Source organism: Pituophis catenifer, unplaced genomic scaffold (assembly GCF_029215685.1).
Source record: "Pituophis catenifer annectens isolate HBS135680 unplaced genomic scaffold, rPitCat1.0.hap2 SCAF_7, whole genome shotgun sequence".
In the NCBI taxonomy this organism is placed as follows: Eukaryota; Metazoa; Chordata; class Lepidosauria; order Squamata; family Colubridae; genus Pituophis; species Pituophis catenifer.
This window is the reverse complement of record NW_027256887.1, coordinates 76,230,638-76,254,330: the sequence shown is the minus strand read 5'-3', so window position 1 is coordinate 76,254,330 and position 23,693 is coordinate 76,230,638. Positions and strand designations below refer to the sequence as shown.

Here is a 23,693-nt window from a genome sequence, read left to right as displayed (position 1 = left end):
GAGAGAGAGAGAGAGAGAGAGAGAGAGAGAGAGGGAGAGAGAGGGAGAGAGAGAGATTCAAATGCTAAAGCCAAATGATTTGTTCTTTTCAGAAGCTTAGAATATTATGAGGGCAAAGTTACATCTTTCAGTATAAAACAATCCTTCATTCAGAGTAAGTTTTAAAGCAAAGCAAAGCAAAGCAGTTTAATTCAGATGATCATGCATTACATATATATGATATGATGTTACCTGTAACTGCTGGGAACTGTCATTAAGATTGTCTTCCCGCCTCCTTGCTTCTTCCAACATTTGTGCACTCTTTTTCTTCTCCACCTGTTCTTTATGCTTTAAATTTGCTACCTTCTTATTCTGATCTTTAATTTGCCTACAAATAGGAAATCAAATATTCAAACATGTGTGCGACCCACATACATTTGAAAATAGCAAGTACTGTAAGAGAATGTTCACACTCAATACAGATAACTTAAATAATACTTGACTCTCCAGTTTTAGAAATAACTAACTGTTCCTTCTGCTATCTCATTTCTAGAAGTAACCAAGTCTAATAATTTCTACCATTCTGTTTGATTATAAACCACATATGTGGAATTTGTCCTATAACAGAAAGCAATATGCTTCTTTTTTATTGCCATTTGAATGTACAAATTCTGGTCCCTGAAATGCAAACTTTGCAATTGTTTGCAATTCTATGAAGGTTTGAAATTTATCTTTTATAGATTTTGACCAAACAGCAGATGTCCAGATCGTAATTCCAATGAATGCAAACAGATCACTCCTGCAATCTACGTGCATGCGCACATAACACATTATACAATTAATTCCTAGTCAAGATTCCAAGACAGATTTTTTTTTAATATGCAAAAAGACTATAATTTCCCTCATTATGATAAAACACTGAGAATTACTACAAAGCGACATTAATAATTTACTTGAAAACCACTGGTAATTTAATAAAAGGAAAATCCTACTTAGTTATCTTATTTTTTTAAAGGAAAAAAAGGAGTCCATGGTTCATTTGTACGGAACCTCTAAAATATACTTCAGAACTGATGCTAATTAGGAAAGCTATTCATTGAAGAAATCTGAATCTTGTCAACACTCCAAGCAAGGTAAAATTTTGTAGAAGAACTGGTTACTTATTATGGTAATATTATGGTTTTTTTGAGTAGCCACTTATGAGTTCCCACAAATGGACTCTCTAGCAGTGCAGAACTCCATTTGGAACATTCCTAAGCTTAGGAATTTTGATGAATCTTCCACATGCTTCAGGCACACTTTTCGCTAATCTTCCTAGCTGCCATCAAACTCTTTCACCAGTTGAGTCTCATGAATGGGTGAATAGCGAACTGTCTAGGACTATGATGGCGAACCTATGGCATGTGTGCCGAAAGTGGCATGCAGAGCCATCTCTCCGGGCATGCCAACCGTTGCCTGTTGGTCTTCCGGGTTCCGGCACGCACATGCGTGCTGGCCAGCTGGTCTTTGTGCGTTTGGGAGCGCTGGAACCCAGAAGAGAAGCTCCCCGGCATGCTGAGCTTCTGGTTTCTGGTGTGCGCATGCCAGATGGTCTTTGTGTGTCAGAAACCAGAAGACCAGCATGCATGCACAGACCGGAAACTGGAAGCTTAGCTTCCTGGCACGTGCATGCATGCCAGGGAACTGCTCTTCCGGTTTTCGGCGCTCCCCCCCCCCTGCATGTGCACACACTCCCATTTCGGCACTCTGTGCAGAAAAGATTCACCAATACTGGTCTAGGAGATGGGTGAGTGACCACAAAGTATGGGAAGAAAAGATCCTTCTCCCAAATGTTACATCTTTCTGGACATCCACAGTGCTTGGATATTGTGACCAAATACATGCTTAACAATTTTGGCAAAGATTGTACTGAAGGAAATCCAGAGGGTTGTCACAGCTGTGTCTAAACATCTCCCTCAATATGAGTTGGGCACCGCTAACTTTCTAGATCATAGCAAATCCTTATGGTGGTTATAACTCTTTTAAGAACTGCTACAACGATAACTCTTGTCCCCAAAACAGGAACTGATCTCTCCCACAACTGGTAATTATTCAGCAAAAGGCCACTGCTCTAAAGGCATCAAGAGAGTGCAAATATTACTCCAAGCTATAGGATGTGTGTCTGTATGTGGGTGGAATGTCCTGGCTCAGATGAAAGAGAGACAGTCTGTGGTAGAAATGAGATTTCAGGAGGCAAAATTAGCTTGCCTTCATGCATGACATAGACTGTACATTGAATAATATGCTAGCTCAACTGGCCACCAAAATTAAAAAGGCAGTTTTCCAAGACAGCAAATGCTTGTGACCTTGTCTGAGGGCAATTCTTTAAATGAGGGTTAGGCAATGCCATCAAGCTTTCTCTATCTGGTTTAGCACCTGAACCAGAATTAGTCTCCACTACCAGAACTTCCTCTCCAGGAATCTGATCTACACTGCTAAGGTAGTGTGGTTTCAAAATTCACCATTTTGATGAGTTAAATGTGAGAATGCAGAGCGGCACTGAAACACTCACTTGTAAAGGAGGAGAACTTAAAAAATAAGGCAGCCTAAGATGCCTGGATGTCCTGGCCTCACAAGCAGCTCTTATCTGGGCTACAATCATATTAAAATTTTATAAGGTTTATCTTTAAACTGTGAATGCAATCCAAGTTTCATTCAAACAGAAACAATCTTACTAGGAGGACAGCATCTAAAGGAGTGAGTAAGAGAAGAGAACCAGAAACAATCCGAGTCAAGTTTCAGAAAGGTTCTACAAACAGATTGGACCGTCAGAGGCCTTAATGAACCAGCAACTTCTCTAGACTGCTTCTGAAATACCAGGAGACTTTACACTCTTCTGAGTAATCCTGATCATGGTGTGCCTCCTTCAGCAGTAAATCCTAACAATTCCCGCCAGTTCCCACCATTTCTTGGTACAGCCAAACATTCTTATGCCTGTCCGTTTATGCTCTATTTTCAGATGCAATATTCTCAAGAATTGAGTGGAGGAGGCTCATGGTCTGGAAGGGCCCAGAGCAGGAGTGGTACAGCTGGTTGCTTTACTGATGGGGCTGGCAGCACAAAAGTGATTACTGAAATGTGTCTTCCTAATCATCGTCCACATCTGAAGACCACACTTCTGACACTGGATAGCTTTGCAGCCAAATCAGGTTTAACAGGCATGGGAAATCTTGCAACCGGATAAAATTTGATGAATATCAACTGAGGAACGGTGGGAAATTACAGCTTTTAATGTAAAATTTTCTGCTTGAGAGTAGTTCATTATTGGAAACAATGTGTATTCTTTTCAGGCGTATACCATTTTTGCCTTTAACTGTCTGCTGGCCTGCTGGCTGCCTAACTGCCTGATCTATAGCACATTCAGAAAGTATTCCGACAGTGGTGGGATTCAGCTGGTTCGGGCTGGTTTGGGCGAACCGGTAGTTAAATTGCTGGCTGACCCCTCCCCTCCCCTTCCAGGAGTCCCCATACACCCCATTTTGGTTCCTAGGTAAGTGCAGGGAGCCTCCCAGGCCCCAAACGGGCCACAGGGGGCATGCCTTCCCCTGCGACCCATTTTCGCTCCCAGAAGGCTTCAGGGAGGCCCCCTAGGTACAAAATGGGGCACGGCGTGTCCCCCTCCGCAGCCTGATTTTGCTCCCAGGGGGGTGAAGGCCGAGTGCTGCCTGTCGCACACCCCTGGCCACACCCACCAGGGCCACGCCCACCCAGTCGGTCATTAGGGCAGAGAACCTGTTGTTAAATTATTTGAATCCCACCACTGTATTCAGACTCTCTTCACTTTTGTCCATTTTGTTATGTGGCAGCCTGATTCTACAGTTGTTGAAATTCATTTCCTCAGTAATCTACATTCAGTACTCCATAATGATAAAGTGAAAACAGAATTTTAAAAATGCAGACCCACTAAGGAAATAGGGTGACTTTTGTGTTCTCAAGAGGAAAATCAATGATCTTATAATGGGGACACCAGACTGATAAGGAGGAACTGAGAAATTGCTTAGTTGTCTGCTCCCGGAGAACTGTTCTTAGGTGTAAAGTCTAATTAATCTGGCCTGTTTAGTGAACATCTGACAGTGCAGATGGCATTAAATACAGTATGCTAATCTCCAAGGTAGAATAGGTATTTTTTTTTAATTTTAATTTTTTAAAAATCTTTCCTACCAGAGGGACAGAAATCACCTCAGAATACCGGCACTTGCATGAGGCGGTGCTTCAAGAATTTTGAAGGGTCCTCCCTGTGCATAATAAATATGCGAAATGAAAAAGAAAACTCTTTCCATGAAGTAAATACAGAAATGGATAAAAAAGCCGCATCAATAAAAGAAAATAATTTGAACATATTTGTCCAAGCATGGTGCTACTATTGAATAAGAATGAGAATAATTGGAGTTTTACTACATACTAGTAACACGAGTAGTGCATATGTTGCAGAGCATATATATTTCTTCTCACTCCTGAAAACCCACTTGTCTTACACTAAATCTCTGATGAAAAATTAAATGATTCTGCAGAATTTAATTATATTGAATTCTAGTAGTATTCAATTATAGGATGACTGCTAAGGTCAACAGTTGCATGTAATGCATTTTACTTTTAAAATGAATACTTGTGTTGATTTACTAATACAGAGATGCTTTAAATTCTTTTAAAAATATGGCCATCACTTCAGAGAGCTTTAAGTTGAACTACAGAAGTTGTGCATCCCTTCACAATAGAAAAAGGAGAGCTTAAATATTGATCAAAGACAAGTTTAAAAAAAATCTATGCACTTGGGAGGTAGAACTTCTAATGACCTGTCAGGAAACAGCAATTTATTTTCTGTGTTGTGTATCCTTACAGAACAATAGGTTAAAAGGGGAAAGAGAAATGAATAGAAATTCTTCATGAACAAAGCTCCTATACCACAAATTACAGAACTCTTTAATCTTCACAATCCATTAGCAGCTGCACTAAAAGGAGAGAGAGAGAGAGAGAGAGACAGGGAAAGAGAAAGAAAAAAACTCCCTAAACCTAGACAGGGAAATAACTTAAATCTAAACATGTATTTGTGTGGAATCAAGTTCCAACATTATATTGTACTCTTTTGTGTTCTTCCAGCAAAGGAAAAAAATATTAAACCTGGATCCCAAATATATAATTCTTGGTTTTCAGATGAGGATTTACATGATTGAAAGATCCTTTGGGCACACCGAAACAAGAAGTTACAGAAGTTACCTTCTTGTACTTTGTTTCAATTAAGGTTATAGAATTCCCAATTGAGGAAAATCTGATAAACTTTGAAAAGAGCAAATAAAATTAATCATAATAGGTCTCCATTAATCCCTACTGCCATCTGCAGAACCTTAATGGAGAAGATACCAAACCAGTGTGGTAGAGGAGCATCAGTCTGTTCTTTGCAGATGCAATGAAGGCATGGATATGGGACCTCTTTTGTTCATCTACAGCTATAGCACAGGATGTTGTATGTCCAGAAGAAAAGCCATGATCACTGATTGAACCAATTTGTTGCAAGAATTCCTCCACTTGTGGTCTTACCCTCTGCCATGTCCTTTGTTGCTCTCAATTCCCTTTGATCATTTAAAAAGCAGCAGTATCATTTGCTTGGCCTATCTCTCTTCTATCCGTAGAACCAGCCAGGACTTTGAAAATATCACCAACAGATAAGGGGGAATTTCTCAAGCACATTCTAAAGTCCAGATTGATCAAGTACCTTGGCTAGATCATTTTAACTGGCGTGTTCCCTTGGAGAGGTTCATAACAGCTTACATTCCAAACCTGACCAGAAAGCGATTTTTCAAGACAATGGATTTACAGATAGCTCCCCCACTTTTATATTATTTACACAACCAAACAGAGTAACATAAACAACTTCTATCACGCTGTATATGTGGGGCTGGGACAGGTCCATGGGTGTTCTGAGCCACTCTTGATCGGGCAACAACAGAAGGGTCACTTAAAGATAATAAGTGTGATGTAGTTTAAAGGCAAACCATCTCAGCTAGCTCAGTAAGAGTGACTATGTGAAGCAAGATGTACAGTATCCTGACTGTATCCCTACACTGCCTCAATCACACAAATGTAGCAGCAAGTAATTAAAATTTGCAGACTGTCAGGAGGATCTTCTGGTCAGGAAGATGGAACTCCTACAAACCAGGACACAACTACTTTCTGCTCTGTTAGGAGTGAAAGACAATGAAATCTAGCTGTATTAAATAAATGTAACGTGAAAAAAAAAAGCAAGCACTTTTAAAAAAATACTTCAGAATGACATGAAAAATGTGTTATAAAATAACCATTAACAGTAATGCCTTTATAATAGGTCTCTCTAACCTGGATTGAAAGCCAAGAAGATGGCAGATCGCAGTAATTTTCAGACAATCCGCAAGACCACCAAGGAAAGCAAAAAAGCAAATATATATATATATATTTGGCTACGTAGGGAAAACCTGGCTAGAAGAAATAAATAAATAAATAATTTTATTTCTATACCGCCCTTCTCCCGAAGGACTCAGGGCGGTGTACAGCCAATTTAAAAACACAACACACAACAATAATTAAAAATTAAAATAATTACATAGATTTGGCCGATTTAAAACCCCAAACATTTAAAATACCCCAATTAAAATTAAAACACACATAAACCCTACGAAGAAGTAAGAAAATTGATACTGTGCCTTTACAGGGAGGATATGGGTGTGGCCTACTGATGACAGCTAACGAGCTAGAAATGGATCTATTTAGGTCTCCCACCTAGCAGTGAGAGCTTGCTAGGTGTTAGAAAAGAAAAAAGAGCTACAAAAAAACCTTGGCTACGTAGGGAAAACCTGGCTAGAAGAAAAACACACATAAACCCTACGAAGAAGTAAGAAAATTGATATATATATATATATAAAATTCAATGTGGAAATGATTTGCTTTTCGGCAGTACACTCAAACATATGGTGATAGAGTTCCTGATTGTTTTCTGACCATAAGAATAAATGAACAGGGTAAAGACAAGAGTTCTCACTCAGTGGGTAAGTTTGCTACTTTACTGATGCCAATGGCCCTTAAGATCTTTCATCAATTAAGACTATTATTCATGGAACATTTTTATATGAAGAGAAGCAATGGGGGAGGGCCCCCTGAATATCCAGGGTTGTGTCTATGTGATTGTGTATGTCTTTGTGTGTGTGCATGCACACATGTGCATACTATAGTTATATCATGAATCTCCTACTATGGAGAAGTTTTCTGAATGCCCCTTACATGGCAAAGGATACGAAAACCAGAATAGTAGTCTGTAGTATAACAACATTTAGGAATTGCTGTTTTAAGATAAGTGAGGCTTTAAAAGCCGTTAGCCAAATAATGACTATTCCGCTATGTACATTATTAGACATTTGGATATTCTTTGATTAGATATTGTTTTGACCTTGCTTGCTTTGGCAGATGACCCAGAGAAGATTACGGTCTTGCCTGCATCCTATCTGTTCTCTTGACAATTAACCGAAGAGGTTTCTTGACATATAAGATATGGAAGGCTCTTCTCTTTGCAAGTATGCCATCTATGGAAGGAAACTAGAAGTGTAATGTCATATTTAGATCACAACTTTTACCATCTGCACAAAACTCTAAAGTGGCCAGAGAATCAATTTATCCCCATGATTTTATCTCAATGTCTTAACCATATGCTAGTAAGAAATACAAAATTTTAAAATCAGGAAACTAAAATATTTCAGCAGGTGATTTAAAAATTTACTCATTTTTACAATCTTCATAGCCTCTTGCTACTCTTTTCAGTAAGGTAGCTGTTGGGGATTTCCTCTCTTTCCATTGTTTATTATTTTATTCCCTTGTTTCCAACAGCTCAAATATCTGTGACTCGTTGCAGGAGGGAACCAAGAACTAAAAGCAAAAAAGAGGAAAGTAGGAAATAGATCTTCTGGAGATAGGAAAATAAGTGACGTGTTTCTTATGGAAGGTACAGCAGTGCGATTATTTCATATCTCATTATGCAATCTTAGCACACATTTCTACAGATTTAGCTAGGAAATCTGAACCTAATAGGGGAAAGATAGGCAAAGACATATCAGGAAACATTTGAAGATTTGCACGAGGCTTGATTGATTGATTGATTAGATGCATTTTCTCTGAGATGATTAGTCCTCAGCTTCACCTTCCAGGTGTCTAAGTGGTACATTCATTACTGCTGAAATTGACTACAAAAATGGAAGGAAAAAGAAGAGGATGATCAGTAGGAAGGTAGGTGGACCTATTTGCATTGCTACTAATTATCCTCTTTTCTTTCCTTCCACTCTTCCCAGCACTGTGGACCTTTCAAGGAAGCTGGACATGTTCAAAATATGATAGGCTAAGCATGATAATTTGTGCTTCAAAGGAGAACATTGGATTGATTTATACCGTTATTTATTCATGTTTCCTAGCTATTCAGTGTATTTTCAGGAATGTTCTTTAACACTCAAATTCACAAAAGATATATATATGTCCAATTTTAAGAAGCCCCAATTTTCTATCCTTTTACTCTGCATGTAGAACTGTCAAATATAGAGGTTACATTATCACAAAAGTAAAATGATCTTCCAGCACTAGAATTCTCAAAGTGGCTGCAAAGAGAGTACTCATATAGTAAAAGTATGAAAGAGGCAAATGCTCTAAATTGGAGAACGAGCCCCTGAAATATATGTGTGAGGAATGGAGGTTTACTGAAATGACTACAAATGGATGAAAGATAACCAATCAATGTCTTCAGATAGTGTCTAGCTCTGTAATGTTATAGGGTGTCATTTATGCATAAAACAGGAAAGCAAACTTCAACAGCAGAATTTCTGTCAAGGTAGGACAAGGACACTGTACTAGCAATCATAGAAAAACAATAACAATCTGAGAGATGAAAATATATAGTTCCAAGGAAGAAGAAATAAAAAAAGCACCAGATTTTAAAGTGAGAGGTATCATGGAAGGAAGGTTAGATAGAAAAGTGAGGAAGATATGAACATCCTCTTCTGCATTTTGTTTTTAATAGGAATGCATTGCAGTGAAGGAACCCTTTCACCCCTCCTGATTCCCCCCTCTCGAGATGGTTCTAGAATGAGCACGTTCTTTCCTCCTTCATTTTGTTTCATTAACCTAAACACATTTTCATGCTTTAGCACCATGAAACACTATTCTCTCTCTCTCTCTCTCTCTCTCTCTCTCTCTCTCTCTCTCACACACACACACACACACACACACACACACACACACACACACACACACACACACTGAAGCCATAAAGGGGACTCTAACAGAAGCAAGAGATGCTGGCATATCTCTGTTCTTGGACAGTGCATCTTTGGTTTTTGGTGAAAGGAAGAAAGAAGATTTAAGCTCAGTAAAAGAAGATGGCAAGAAACATTAGAAGCCGGAACTTTAGAAGACTGACAGAAAAAAAAGGAGAGGAAACTAAGAAAAAAAGAAAAGCAGCCCATTATCGAGTAAAGCAAAAATAGAAAAACAAAGCCTGGGAAAAGCTTTGAGAGAGAAAGAGAGAGCGCCACAGTGAGAGAAAGCCACAGACTAGACAACTAGCATGAAGGGATGTCTCAGCCCACAGAAAGGGAGATGGGACTGGTTTCAGAAGGAAGACTCCCTAATTTTCTGGAGAATTTAAAAAAAAAAAAAAAAAGGAAGGGAGAAATACTTTCAGTTTTGCACGATGCAGCCTAAACATGGAGCTAGTAATTTCCTGGTTGTGCTTTTTTGTCTGGACTACCTTGCAAGGCTAATAAGCAGATTAGCACATAATCTGTTGGAGAAGATGCAGTGGGAAAAGATGGAGAGGCCGGATAGTGAGAATGGCTGACAGGAGCCCACCAACATCTAAAGCAGGCCTACACAACAAGCAGCACCATCAAGAAACCTGTGAAGGTTGGCATTTTTAATTCACTTCCCATATGAAGACATGCTGCTGAGTAGCTCCAAGCCTCACTGCCAACAACTCCTCCAGCCCTGCGACCACTCTGCTACCTACCAGTCAATCGGTTTGCCAGGTATTCCTTGGTGGCCTGCAAAAATTTTTAATTTATCAATGAGCTCCTGCTCTTCTACTAATTCCACAGGTTTGATCTACAGAGGCAACCACCGCTTTTGCAGAGAGTATGTAACTGCTTACTTCAGACATACCTTACTGCAGTGGTCCCCAACCTTTTTATCGCCGCGGACCAATCAGCCTTTGATAATTTTACCGTGGCCCGCTGAGCGCGCGCAGGGGTGGGGGCTTTGGGCCACACGTGCGTACCTGCGCGGGGCTCTCTTCCCTGGAGCCTTTGCGCACGGCCTAGGAGCTTTTGCGCACGGCCCAGGAGCTTTTGCGCACGGCCCAGGAGCCTTTGCACTGCAGCGTTCATGTCCCCCGGCCGCTGCGCGGCCCGGTGCCAGGTACTCCACGGCCCGGCACCGGTCCGCGGACCGGGGGTTGGGGACCACTGCCTTACTGTGTTTTCATATTTAAAGTTCAAAATGGGAACAAAATATACTTCAAGCACATTGTGAATAAGTGAGTAAGATTAAAAAAAAAACCAAGCCAGATAAGGAAGTAGGAATTAAATAGGTACAGGAGTAGGACAGATAAAAGCCTTCATTTTTGTTAAGATCAAAGCAATAAAGACATCCCTGCAAGAGTGAAACAGAATTCTGCTCAACTTCCTGCTTGTGTCCCTGTATCAAAAAATGAATTTATGACAATATCTACTTTGTAATATGGTTAAAATATTAAAATCCATCTCCTGTTTCTTTTCAGCTATCCCCAAGACTAAAATTTAAATGCTACAAAGTTACCGTGCTTTGGACAAATATTAATGTGGCCCTATTAAGATGAAAACTTGTAAGTCAAACAGGAGTTCTCTTTCTCAGCTTTTGCCACAAGTCCTTGTCATTTTCTTACGCTGATGTTCTTTTTTTCCATTGCATTTATAAGACTTGGTATCCAATGCCAATAAAAACAATGTTTGTTCCTTTAAAAGTCACAAAACTATAACTAGCCTGTTGTATGTGTGCCAGGAAGAAGTCCCAAATGGGTTTTTAGAGAAGATTGGGTGGATTTTATTTCCGGAAACCAGGAAACTCAAATCTTAAAAACAAATTTCATATATAGATAACTATACAGGAAAGAAAAAGGAAGTAGAATTGAAAATGGTCAGACATGAATAGGAGACAATTTTGCACTTAATCCTTAAAAAAGATTGTAATAAAATTCAAAGGTACAGACATCTAGAAGCATTTTCATTTCTATAATTCTTAATTTCGTATGTGAAGGGAGTCACTGAACTATATTAATATTACAGTATTAGAAGACAAAAAGATTGTAAATCTTTTAGAACTATCTATAATTCTGCACGATGGGACATGTAAATGAGATCCTGATTTACAAGGTTTAAAATCTATACTTTTGGATATAAAACTCTTAATTTGGACTGTTTACCAAAATAAATTGAATGACTGTTTACACTTACTTTTTTTTTCTTACACTGAGGTTTTTCCTTGGACAGTTATTTTAAGAATATGGTTACTTTAAAAATATTAAAAATATTTTATTTATTTATTAACATTTATTTAGTAGCAAAGCTATGAAAAGTTAATTCTGATATTAGAAATCCAAGAATGAAACCTACTTTGAACATCAAATACTGGTGTTTCAATAAAGTGCTACCGAAGGCAAAGTATAATTCTAATCAATTGTTTAGGATTATTGATAAAATTAAAAGTATTAGTAAGAAGCATCAAGCAGTACAAGAACTAGAATAAAGCTAATGAAGTTCTTTCCAATGAGATTCTATTTCTTTTAATACCAGGAAAAATGGTATATTTAATAGAAAAAAGAAATCTCTCATGTCCCAATACTTTGGCACTCAATTATCCTATTTATAATAAGAGAATCATCTGTAGAACCTTTTAACAAGACATAAGTTATAAATCAAAGATTACCTGTATAGTAAATAAATGTATGAATATCAGACCATTCCTGATTCTATGATTCATTTATTTTTTACAGTAGCATATTTATCCAGCCAGGAAGGTGAAACGGCTTTTATAATAAATGTAATTTACTTTTAAAAGTTATTTATTTTATGTTTGCAAAATAATTACATATAAATAATCAGCTGAACTCTTCCTTCCAGAGATAAGGCTATTGTTTTTTTTTTTTAAAAAAATGCAGAACTTTTACAATATGCACTACATACCAAACAATTCCCTAGCAACTATATTTCCGTGGAAACTTCTGGCACATGCCTTTAAACAAATATATGTTCAGTATTGTTCACATTTAGCTAGTGAAATGTGATTAGGTCTCTTTCCTGCTGGCTTCTTATCCAGTCAGAAATTAAGAAAATTAAGGTGCTGTTTTGTTTGGATTAAAAAATTCTCCTTTGCGGCCTTTTACTTTAAAGTATTTTAGATCTGACTTGAAACAAATCTACCTAGCAGAAGACTGGGATATTTCACCATCCTCTTCCATATGGCATTAATAAAGCTACATGCTAAACGTTTGGAAGTTCTATGGCACATGCAGCCTATGAAATTACCACAACAGTGTTTTTAAATTTTCTCCCACTACATGTGATGAAAACAGGGAATTTTACTGTTAGTTTTGCTTCCCAACTTTATCCTCTCCTATATATGAGTAAGTGGAGTTAATACCAATCGATAGCTCAACACAGACTTTTATTGTAAGCCTGCTTATACAAATATTTTTAGAATTTTATTAATACCCTTTCAATCATTCTTGAAACCTGCAAAGAAGAAACATGTGAGTGGCATCATATTCAGTAGTCTATATTCTTGAGGGTCATTTTGCAAACATCCATCATTACACCAACGTGCTTTCTTTTTAAAAGGATGCTCAACTGATTTGAGTAGTTATGATTGACTGCATAAATGCATTTCTCTTCTTGTATCCACATGCTTTTTCAAAGATTGAGACCTAGAAAATATTTATTACATTGTGGTATTACACTTATAGAGCCATTAACTAACATTCCTCTCAGATACCGGATCATACCAAATATTTTAGCAAATAAAAATGATAACTCTTTTTTAAGGTAAACCAAATGTTTTTTCAAAGACCTGACACCACATATAATCCACAGCAAACTGTAAATCGGGGGATGAGGGTGGGTTTGTTACAACGTTTGCAGTATGACAGCTTTTGAAATGATAAATGAAACTGTACAAGCCACCGAACCAAAAGCTAATAATAAACAATTGATAATAAGAAATCAAACTAAATAATAAAACTGAAGTGACTGGCAAATGGTTTTGTTATTGGCCTCTCTTCTCCATGATCAGAAAGGAAGAAAAATGAATGTGAGTGACATGAAAACTACGTCAACGAGATGATGAGGGAAGAAGCTAATCCTTAATGTACTATCTGTTCTATCCTTTCCTACTTATCACAGTAATAGGAACACTGCTAATATATGAATAAAGCATATTTTTTCTCTGTTGTGCAGAAAATCCTCGGTTTGAGATTTTTTAAAAAAGAAAAAAGAGCTGCAGTGCTTCATCACAAATTTCAGACGTAGCAGTCTAATAAAATCTTGAAATTAACATACTGACCTTGAAGTGAGGCTGAAGCAAGCAGCAAGTCCAGGGTAGGGAATGAGAAAGAGAAAGTCAGAGAAAGATTTATTGAGAAACACACTCCAAACTTGACACATCAAGAAGAGTGACGGAAAAGCAGCATAGCATCAGAAAGCAGAGCCAGAAAGCAAGGTAAGACATTTTCAGTCAAATCTCAATATTTAAGAAAGTTTCTTGATCAACAAAAGAGCTTTCTAGTTAAGATCATATATTTTCATATATAACATGTGATTCCAGAATCACCTTCAGTGAGATGGGCAGCATATAATTTAATAAATAAATAAAAACTATTTCAGGGCTCACCACCCAAAAGTAACACTGAAAGAATACACAGTACACTGTGTGGATCACAATGAAAAGTTAAGATTTTACCATTGAGGAAATGTTCTTATCTTAAACATCTTAGTGGGAAAGTTAAAATCCTGACAATACCAAGTTTTTTTTGGCTGTTCCTCAGTCAAGTCTAATATTTATTTGAAAAGATTATCTCAAAGAGGAAGCCAAATTTAATGAGAGGACAGAGATTAGATGAAACTGAGGTTTCATATGTTGCTCATGAAGCTTCAGAGGAACTTAGAATATTTAATGAGTAAACAAATCTTAAGTAATATATGAATATTAGACTTCATAAGAAATACTGTATTTCATGTTATTCTCAAGTTTTTCTTCTTCAAGCATCTACAGCTTTCCGGATTCTTTATAGTGTCTAGATGTTATACCTCTTCTAAGCTTCTAAGTTTTTTATTACTGTAAATAATAATGAAAGGTGGAAGCTATTAAATTTATCTTTACACAAAGCTAAAACTGTAAATTAGGATATTTTATCATTTCAAATAAATAATTTATAATGTATATATCTTAGTTCATTTATTTTCAAAGCGGTAATTTTGAATGTTTGTTTTGCTCATTTGGTATTAATCCATGGATTTACGATTAAAGCACAACCTCCTGAACACATGAAAAAAAAGCAATGACTGGGTGGTTTTAATTTGTCAACGGATTCTGATAAGACACCACAAAGGTTATTCTGAATAAATGATATACTCTTTTTCATTTCTTTTGGCTGAACTATCACAGTTGTGTACGATGATATGCTTCGTATTTTTTGTGGATTTAGACAAGCTGTATATTAGTGTCACTTTAATTCTAGTAGAACAGAAAAAGACCATGTTATTCCAGCTTTGATTCAAGTTGACCTCCATGGGTCAAGTTTCTTTTACTTAAGATTATTACTGGACTGACAATCTTTTGGCCTCAGTGCTGGGAAAGCTGCTCTCGTATCACCAATTCTTCCCTGAATATTGTTGTAATCAGCATGGGAAATCAGTTTAGTTGGGATACTTAGGTTTTAATCTACCCCCTCCCCATCTAAGCAAGAAGAATTTAAAAACAGAGATAGCAGTCAATGTTTCCTTTTTATGCATCACTTACTTGCTTATAATAAAAGATATTATAATATAAATGTATATATCTACTTTCTAAGACCATTCTTTTAAAACTGTGAAAAGTTAAATTTATTCTTTGCCAAGAAATGGCATTAGGTTAAATTACATAGCAAAACAGCTTACAATCTGTTTGATAAATCATTCGCTTCTGATGACAAAAAGGCTGCAACAATCAGGAATGTTATGTTTGTCGTTTCTACGTTAAATGCGGACTTTATATTTTTAAAATCAAATATATGCTATCATTGTGCGTGCATATATTCCAAAGTACTGCATTATATGCAGTACGTATTATATATAACTCTGAACTTTTCATAATGTACAAGGGAGTTTTCCTGATTCTGTGTTATCACAACCTCTAAAATGATAAATGAAATTTATGAGCTAGATAACAAATGTATCACTTTGATAATGAAATTTTAATTTATATATCAACTAAAACAATAATAGAAACTAGTGATTTTAATAAAGCAAAACCTTTACTTCATAATATTCCCTTTACTAAAAGCTATATCATTTAATGGAAAGCTTGCTAACTTTTTCATATTTCCTGAAAACTATGTTTCATTTTCAAGACATCCATTTCTCATTTCCAATGCCTAATTTATTTATTTATTTTTATATTTGTTTTTTATAGTAAAAAAAAAAAACCCTCCCTAAATGCTCTAAGCTTCACTATGCTCTTACAATAGCTTCCTCAATTGTTTGTACTTATTTGCACATGGATTCAAAATTAATGGGGAAACACTATTGGGAATTTTATTCACAGCAACATTATAAATTCACAGCAATATCACAAATGAATAAAGAGTGAGATTAAAACATATAAATCACTCTGAAGACCTTGTAATTTCATGCCACTGGACTATTATAAAAATTGCATTGTTAAGATGCAATAAATATACACAAAATAATTACTCAACAAGCCCAAGAAAAACTATAGCCGATGAGTATAAAAACAAGCACCTCACAGAAAATAAACAATTAGCCTTGAACAAAATTCTGTATCCTACAAACTTCCATAAAACCTTTCCTTACAGGCTGTGATGCAGGGGCAGGCCCTGGGAATGAAATATGCGTATTCAGAAAAAGCATTGCCAAAGGAACCATACAATAAATCAACCCAAGAGCCGGAAAAAGAGAGAAAGAAAAATGCAACATAAATATCAATGAAAAATGATTATGGAAAAGCAAATTGAAAGCAAATAGGTTTTATTTAATTTTTCTGTTTCATTAGGCAAAAAATGCTAAGAAATAAATACCATATTTTTCAGAGTATAAGACGCACATTTTTCCCTCCTAAAAGAGGCTGAAAACTTGGGTGCATCTTATACTCCGAATGTGGCCCCGCCCACCCTTTGGCCCCCACCCTTTGGCCTCCATGCGTACTCTTCCTGGCTGCAGAGATTGCCACCGACAATGGGTTGTGTTTTTGGGCTCTGCGCGTCGTGTTTTCAGCCTCTAAACGCTCCGTTTGAGAGCCCTTCAAGGCTGTGGGTATCACCAAAGCACATCTCCACCGGCCTGAAAATGCGACACGTTTGGAGGCTGAAAACACAACATGTGGTGCCCAAAATGGCTACCTGGATCAGCTGCTGCCTTCTCTTACCCCTTCCGCGCTTCGCCTGCTTTAGTCACTGGAGCTCCCTCCGACAATCAGCTGTGCTTTAGAAGCTGTTTTTTAGCCCCAACCTGCTCCAACCTCAAAACCAGTGAGCAAACTAATGTGCTGAAGCTGCCCAGGCTAAGGACGCTAGCCAGATGAATACCTGGTAGGCAGATTTCCCCCCCCCCATTTTAACCTTTTAACCCAGAGGTCTTCAAACTTGGCAGCTTTAAGACTTGTGGACTTCAACTCCCAGAATAGCATAGCTGGCTGGAGAATTATGGGAGTTGAAGTCCACAAGTCTTAAAGTTGCCACAATTGGAGATCTCTGCCTTAGATAGTAGTCAAGTTATAAAAATAACCAAATCTTAAACTGTGCCCACAAGTAAAATATATCACCAAATCTATATTAAGTAAATTAAGGAAGTCTAGTTTTTTAAAAAAGGATGAATTTTATTTCATAAAATAAATACTTCATTAGACAGTATCCCAAAATTTCAATTTATCTTTCAGAATAGTAAAAAAATGGCAGATGTCTCAACTATGAAGAAAATATTGTTTTCAAGTGCATAACCCACGCCTAGCTTTTTAAAAGAAGCTCAATAAATATGAAAGTTGCCTTTCCTTCCCCACTCTTTTACACCCTTCTCACCTTTCCAGTTCAGCTATCTTCTTATCTTTATCATTCTTCTCATTTTCCATCTCTTTTAGGATTTCCAGCAAGCGATCCACTTCAGCCTGAGCCTTGGTAGACTCTTCTCGATACTGGGCCACCTCTTTTTCGAACTGCTGAAATCTATCATTCATCTCTGGATTGGCCCTGGCCTCAATGGTTGCTTCGTAAGCCTTTTTGAAGAAAAACATTCTAAGAGTTATTTTGCACATCCACGCTACAAAATATTCTATACTGAAAGTAAAAAAAAGAACGTATGAAGAGCCACTGCATACAAAATGGAGCCCAGTTCTTCTTCCAGTATGAAGATACATTAATTATTGAACAACAAAAACTATACTTATCTCCTATAATATTCACATAAAATAAGATCCTTATTATAGTCATAGACCGGCATAACAGGGTGGATAAAAATCGATGATTTTTTTAAAAAAATAGGAAAAAATGGATTTTTAAAAATTTAAATTGGATTTTTTTTATTTTTATCAAATTTATTTTAATAAAATGCTTTTGGAGTAAAAATCTATCTAAAGATAGCTTTCTATTTTACATTAATAATTTAGTTTATTCAGCATGAAATGGAGCTTAGTTATGTAGCAGGAGGCTGTATATTCTGCAATATTGGGACTGTCGGTGAGTCAACAGCGGAGGAGCCGCTGCGGGACAGAGATGATTTAAATCGTCTTGATTTAAATCAAATCCACCCTGTGGCATAATAAAGTATTCTTTAGATTTGTTAATGTGTGAGTGTCCAATACTAGCCATATTTTTATACTGAATATTTTTACCTATCCTAGAAGCAACAGCATAAGTCTTTTTAAAAAAAAAAAAAAAATATTGGTATAAATTATACCACAATATTTCTTAATTTTCTACTGGAGCGTCTTTTACATTTTTGTTTCTTTCCAGCTGCTGCCAGTTTTTATTTTTGTTTGGGTATCTTAAGAGACTCAGATTTTAGTCCAGACAATTTCACCCTAATACCTTATGAGTTTCCTGGGAATCCCAATAAACTCTGCATGGACACATGATAACTACAACAAATGGATGAAACACATCTGACCACAAACATTCTCCAAGAGGTTACTGTCTTTAAAATTGACTTAAAATTTTACTGGCTGGATAGAGTCGAAATACTATTGATAAATTAGTTAGAGTAAGACAGGTGTCCATCTCTCCTGCCAGCTATAATACATTTTTTTGGCTAATTTCTAAATATAGAAATCTGTGGTTGTGGACAGAATTGGACTATTTCTCGTCTTTTTTAAATACGGTGATTTCAGAAAGCCCCCCTCCCCAAAGCCACTATTCCAGTTTGGAAGTGTTGCCATAAAGATTTTCAGTAGCTTCCCTAGTTCTTAATATGAGTTTTCTTAAGACTCTGACTTGCAGACTTTCAATTATCAGCACCTCTTTCAACACTCATTCAACATATATGTATGTTCAACTGATTTATTTCTACTTTATTGGTATTTAGTTGATAACCTTTTGAATACTTATGTGTGCTATAAGGAAGCAGGCTATCTGATTTTAAATATCATATGAAAACGGGCAGGAACTTCTTCCCAACAGAAGTGCAGTAATAATTTTACATCTTATTCTGCATAGCAATGAACTCAATGATACAATGAAATAAGGTTAAAGTCATAATTAAAATGTCATTTATGAGGAGACAGGAATATAATGTTTACCTTTTTCAGCTGAGATTCAAATTTCAGGCATTCTTCCTTCTTTTGCTCCAAAGCAATGTCTAATGTTTTCAGTCTAGAGTCTTTTTTCAATCCTGCTGATGCTAATGAAGAGGCGTGTTCCTTCAAATCCAGGAGTGTAGTCTACAAAACAATAAATGCATCAACATATATTGCTCTCATTCTCAAATATTTATTGTGTTCTTTCACAGGCTTAAGTACCATACTACAATAATGGATTATTCCATTCCATTCCATATATACTGTCATATTTTTAGAGTCAAAATTGAAGTGTTTTTAGTTACAACTTAGTTACTAATGTTTAAATCTCATTTAAAGGATATATGATTTAAAAATAGCTATCATACTATTTCCAGTGTGATAGCTATCTATTTGTTTAAATAAGCAATAGGAGTTTGGGAGGAACTTTCAAGACTAATAAAAATATTAAATGCATTTAAGTTTTAATATGCTGTAAATCCAAAAAATAGTTTGAGAAATTGTTCTCTTTTACAACATAAAGGTTTGTTTCATCTAATAGAATGGGTAAAGGTGTATAAAATGGGAAACATAATTAGTTTTGATTTTGGAACAATAAGCCTTCTCCCAAAACATTCTAAATAGATTATTTTCTAGTGAAATATATATAGAAGCAATTCAACCATTTCAACAGAATAAAAAAGAATATGTTTCATGTATTCTGGCTATAGAAAACCATGGGATTTGGGAATGAGTCTTTCCTTTCCTAATTTTTCCACCCAATAGTCTGTCATCCATTCTGCAGAAAAAATTCACCAAGTAATCATTTTTATTTTAAAAATTCCAATAAGATCCAACTGCAAGCAGTAAGAGACCTTTCAGTCTCACAAGCTAAAGCCTAGCAAAAAACAGTTGGTCTGCTGGTCTTCCCACATTTGTGTTTTACTTTGGGTTTCTGTGGGCTGCTGCACTCTTTCATGCATATCATTAATGTTAAATAAGGAAAAGACAAAACAAACCAATGCCTCAAGCTTTTACATTCATTTACATCCATCCATTTGCAACTCATTAGCAACAGTGCACACATAGCCCAAAATTCAACAGAGCAACTTAAACTATACTAACTCAGTATTGTAATAATAGTGGTCCTTGCATTTATGACTTGCAATTCTGGAGCTTTTGTAATAATTCAGTTGTGGAGCCCTGATTGTCTCTAACAATAGTGCAAAATACACAACGGCTCTTCAGCCTTAAGGCTGAATTTAAGATTTAAGCAACTGTTGTTTTGTTATAGCTTATGGATGGTCACAGCTACTATGTTAGCTTAGATCGATTTTCTTTTTCAAAAAATACCAGATCACAAGGCACAGGCAACACACACTGAAAGTGTTTCCATGTGAAATACTGAAAATACCATCTGAAGTTTTGCTCCACGTACCGAAGAAAACAGCATGAGTTGTTTGGAACTCAAAACAACTTTTAAAACATGCACATTTCATTCTGAGCATGTAACAACTGAAATATTTCAAATGCCAATGTTTTGCCCACCCCTACTTTTGACACAAGCTTATGTAATTACTCATTTAACTTAGTTGGCAGCTTAGAATCAGACAAACGGATTCTAAAGTTTTTCTCAGCAAGGAAACTTAAATTAGTTTTCAAACGCCATAGATTGAAGGAATGCCTCTTCCCATTGATCCCCACCCCCCTCATACAATAAGAGAGCAGTAAGCTAACCTTTGGAGAGCCTAGTTTGGGTACCCTCCCATTCAGCCAGTGGCTACTGGGAACAGTCTATTTCAACGGCATTCCAAGGACTCTCAGCACAGTATATTTTATGCTCTCTTTATTTGTTTTCAGAGTCGTGTATTTTTATCCTCCCTCTTGTCCATTTTCTTAATAGACTTTAGACTACATTTGAAATATCTAAATTCATAGTTGAACCATTATCGTTAACCAGTATCAGTAGGTAAGAAACTATTCTAAGCCCATTTTAATGTGGCAATTCCAAAACGTATATATGCATCTCTGAGATTAACCTCCTTTTCTGTAAGATCTGCTTGCAAGACGCTGACTTTCTCTTTAAGGTCTTTCATATCTTTTTTATAGTTGTCAATCTCCTCTTGTTTTTCTCGCTCATCTCTGTCACGCTGCTCCTTGAGTCGCTCAATAGTACGCTCCTGGCAAAAACAGAATATTATTGTCAAAGAAATATCATCTTTTAATGCACATAAACATGGCTGATTCCAGACTTCCTGTCTCACTCAGAATACAAGCCTTGGTAAATTCAATTTACTGGATTTTAAAGGATATAGAGAAATGTGATTTTAAATAAATGCTTGTAATCATTTTATTTTGAAACCATTAAATGGTCAACATTTGAAATAAACGATTAAATAACTTGTAAGGATTTTTATTTCCAGAAACTAAGACCTGAGACAGCAGACTCATTGTTTCTAAAAAAGGCATTAACCAACATTAACAAAAATGACAAAGGATGCAACATAATGCTATAAGTTACTAAGAAAGGAACTTCACAATGGAGGCATCAGGCTTTGTTATATATGAGAAACATTAAAAAAAGCAAATTATGGAAAGATAACAATTCTGGGTTTTTTTTAAAAAAAAATTGAAAAACATCACTGATTACTTTGAAATAGCCATTTACAAATTTATAAATTCACTTTAGAGTGACTGTAATCACACTAAGATGTTAATATCTGCAATTCTTTCCCCAAGGTAAAGGGAAGCGAAAGCAAAAGAGGTTAGAATTCAATTTGGAGTATAGGTGACTGAATCCTAATATAGAATATTTATAATTTCTCTACAGAAAAATCTATATACTGCTAAAACTTTCATGTCTGTACCCTTTGACTGGGCAAAATCAGGGTAAAACCTTTTGAACCAAAGCACTTCAAATGGACTAACTTAGAGAATGTGTCCAATATCTGGGACCCATGACTCCAGTAGAATTGAAATTTGGCAAATTTTATAAAACATTTATGACATCAAATGAACATAAATAATTTTCAACAGAATATCATAAACTTTTTCTGTGGTCAACATCGGCAACTTGCAAGGCATATATACATATCTGAATGTCTCCTTGAATTTTAAAGAACTTTTCTAGTGAATGCAATACATTAAAAACTGCCATGGTTTATGATGATATTGAAGAATCTGGCAAGGAAACATTTCTAAACAATGACCCAACAGATCACTGGTTGTTTATGCAGGGGTCTCCAAACTTGACAACTTTTAGACTTGTGGACTTCAACTCCCAGAATTCCTCAGCCAGCCAGCCATGCTGCCTGGGGAATTCTGGCAACTGGAAGTCTACAAATCTTAAAGTTGCCAACTCCTGGTCTAGTGAGAACCTAAAATTGTCATGCAAGATTATTTTCATTATTCAATGTTAAAGGCCATCAAAATTCTAGGGACTCCAAGATTCCACTTGAATAAGCAACCTTGACAATGTCCTTATCTCAATTCATTTTTTGTTCCTTTCAACTTGGAAGAAGAAGGGGGTCTGCTTGTTTCATACGTTTTCTCCTTTTCCTTTAATTATTTATCATTACCAGGATTAATAACTTTATGTTATATTGTTAATGCCATGGTACACATTTATATTTTTCTTTGTTTCAAGCAATAAAATAAATGAAAGAGGACACAGAGAATTACTTCTCAAACAGATGTCTACAGTGATGATGGCACAATCTTTAAATAATGTTACTTCCTTTCCTTCAGACTTACCTTTTCTGCAAGTGCTTCCTCTAGTGTAGTCAAGGCTGTATCGGTGTTGGTGGTATCAGCTTGCAGGGATTTTACTCTTTCTTTCAAACTGCTCATTTGTTTCTCTTTGTCTCTTAGTTGCTCCTGAAGATTTTCAATCTTAAGGGAAGGATACAGAACATAAAACTTGGGGGCCACAGTTAGGGATCACAGTTATCAGGATCCGATAATCTTAATTGCTATTCTCTACTAGAGAGTAGCAGTGAAAGATGTCATAGCCACTAGTCTCTTTGACCATTTTTTTTATTATGGCCCTGCAATTCAGCCACAATGTCTGGGCAGCAAAAATCCAGACCACCACTAGATACAGAAAGTTCTCCTTGTTGATAACTGGTGGTCATCCAGATTTTTGAAGTCCAGACTTTATGGTTCTATTGTGCAGAATCTAGAGACAAGGGGGAATGGCAACAAGGAGGAACACAGGAAGACCCCCAAGGCTCTAAGGCTTCTTCTGCCTTTATGCAACTGAATCCAGTCATTTGGCCTCAAGCTCAATTCTGTCTCTAAAAACATGAAGCACTTAGGATGCTCTATGCTTGTCTGAATAAGAAAGCACTTTCTTATCATTGCACACCAGAACAGCTAGACACAAGGACAGTCCCCCCCCCCAAATGCCATCATTCTGCTAAATCTGCTAATTCTGCTAATTTCTACAACACTGTCAAACTATTTAGTAAGGCTGTATTACTATTATTCTCATCTTTCCAATTACCTATCTCCTTTTCTACTTATGACTATAACTTTGTTGCTTGTATCTTTACAATTTATATTGTTTTAATTTCCTAGTATGATTTATGTTGATTGCTTATTTAGTATCCTATGACTATCATAAGTGTTGTATCTTATGATTTATGATAAATATATTTTTATCA

General features: G+C 36.4%; 1 protein-coding gene across 2 annotated transcripts in view; it reads right to left on the bottom strand.

Moving 5' to 3' along the window:
- Positions 1 to 23,693, bottom strand: part of ERC1 (ELKS/RAB6-interacting/CAST family member 1) — a 148,774-nt gene that overhangs the window by 85,654 nt on the left and 39,427 nt on the right. For both annotated transcript variants that reach the window (XM_070946610.1, XM_070946613.1), the window contains 5 exons: positions 22,783 to 22,920; positions 21,069 to 21,209; positions 19,054 to 19,194; positions 17,342 to 17,535; positions 232 to 367 (listed from right to left, as the gene is read on the bottom strand). In XM_070946610.1, the coding sequence (XP_070802711.1) occupies positions 232 to 367; positions 17,342 to 17,535; positions 19,054 to 19,194; positions 21,069 to 21,209; positions 22,783 to 22,920 (750 nt within the window). The remainder of the gene's footprint in view (positions 1 to 231; positions 368 to 17,341; positions 17,536 to 19,053; positions 19,195 to 21,068; positions 21,210 to 22,782; positions 22,921 to 23,693) is intronic.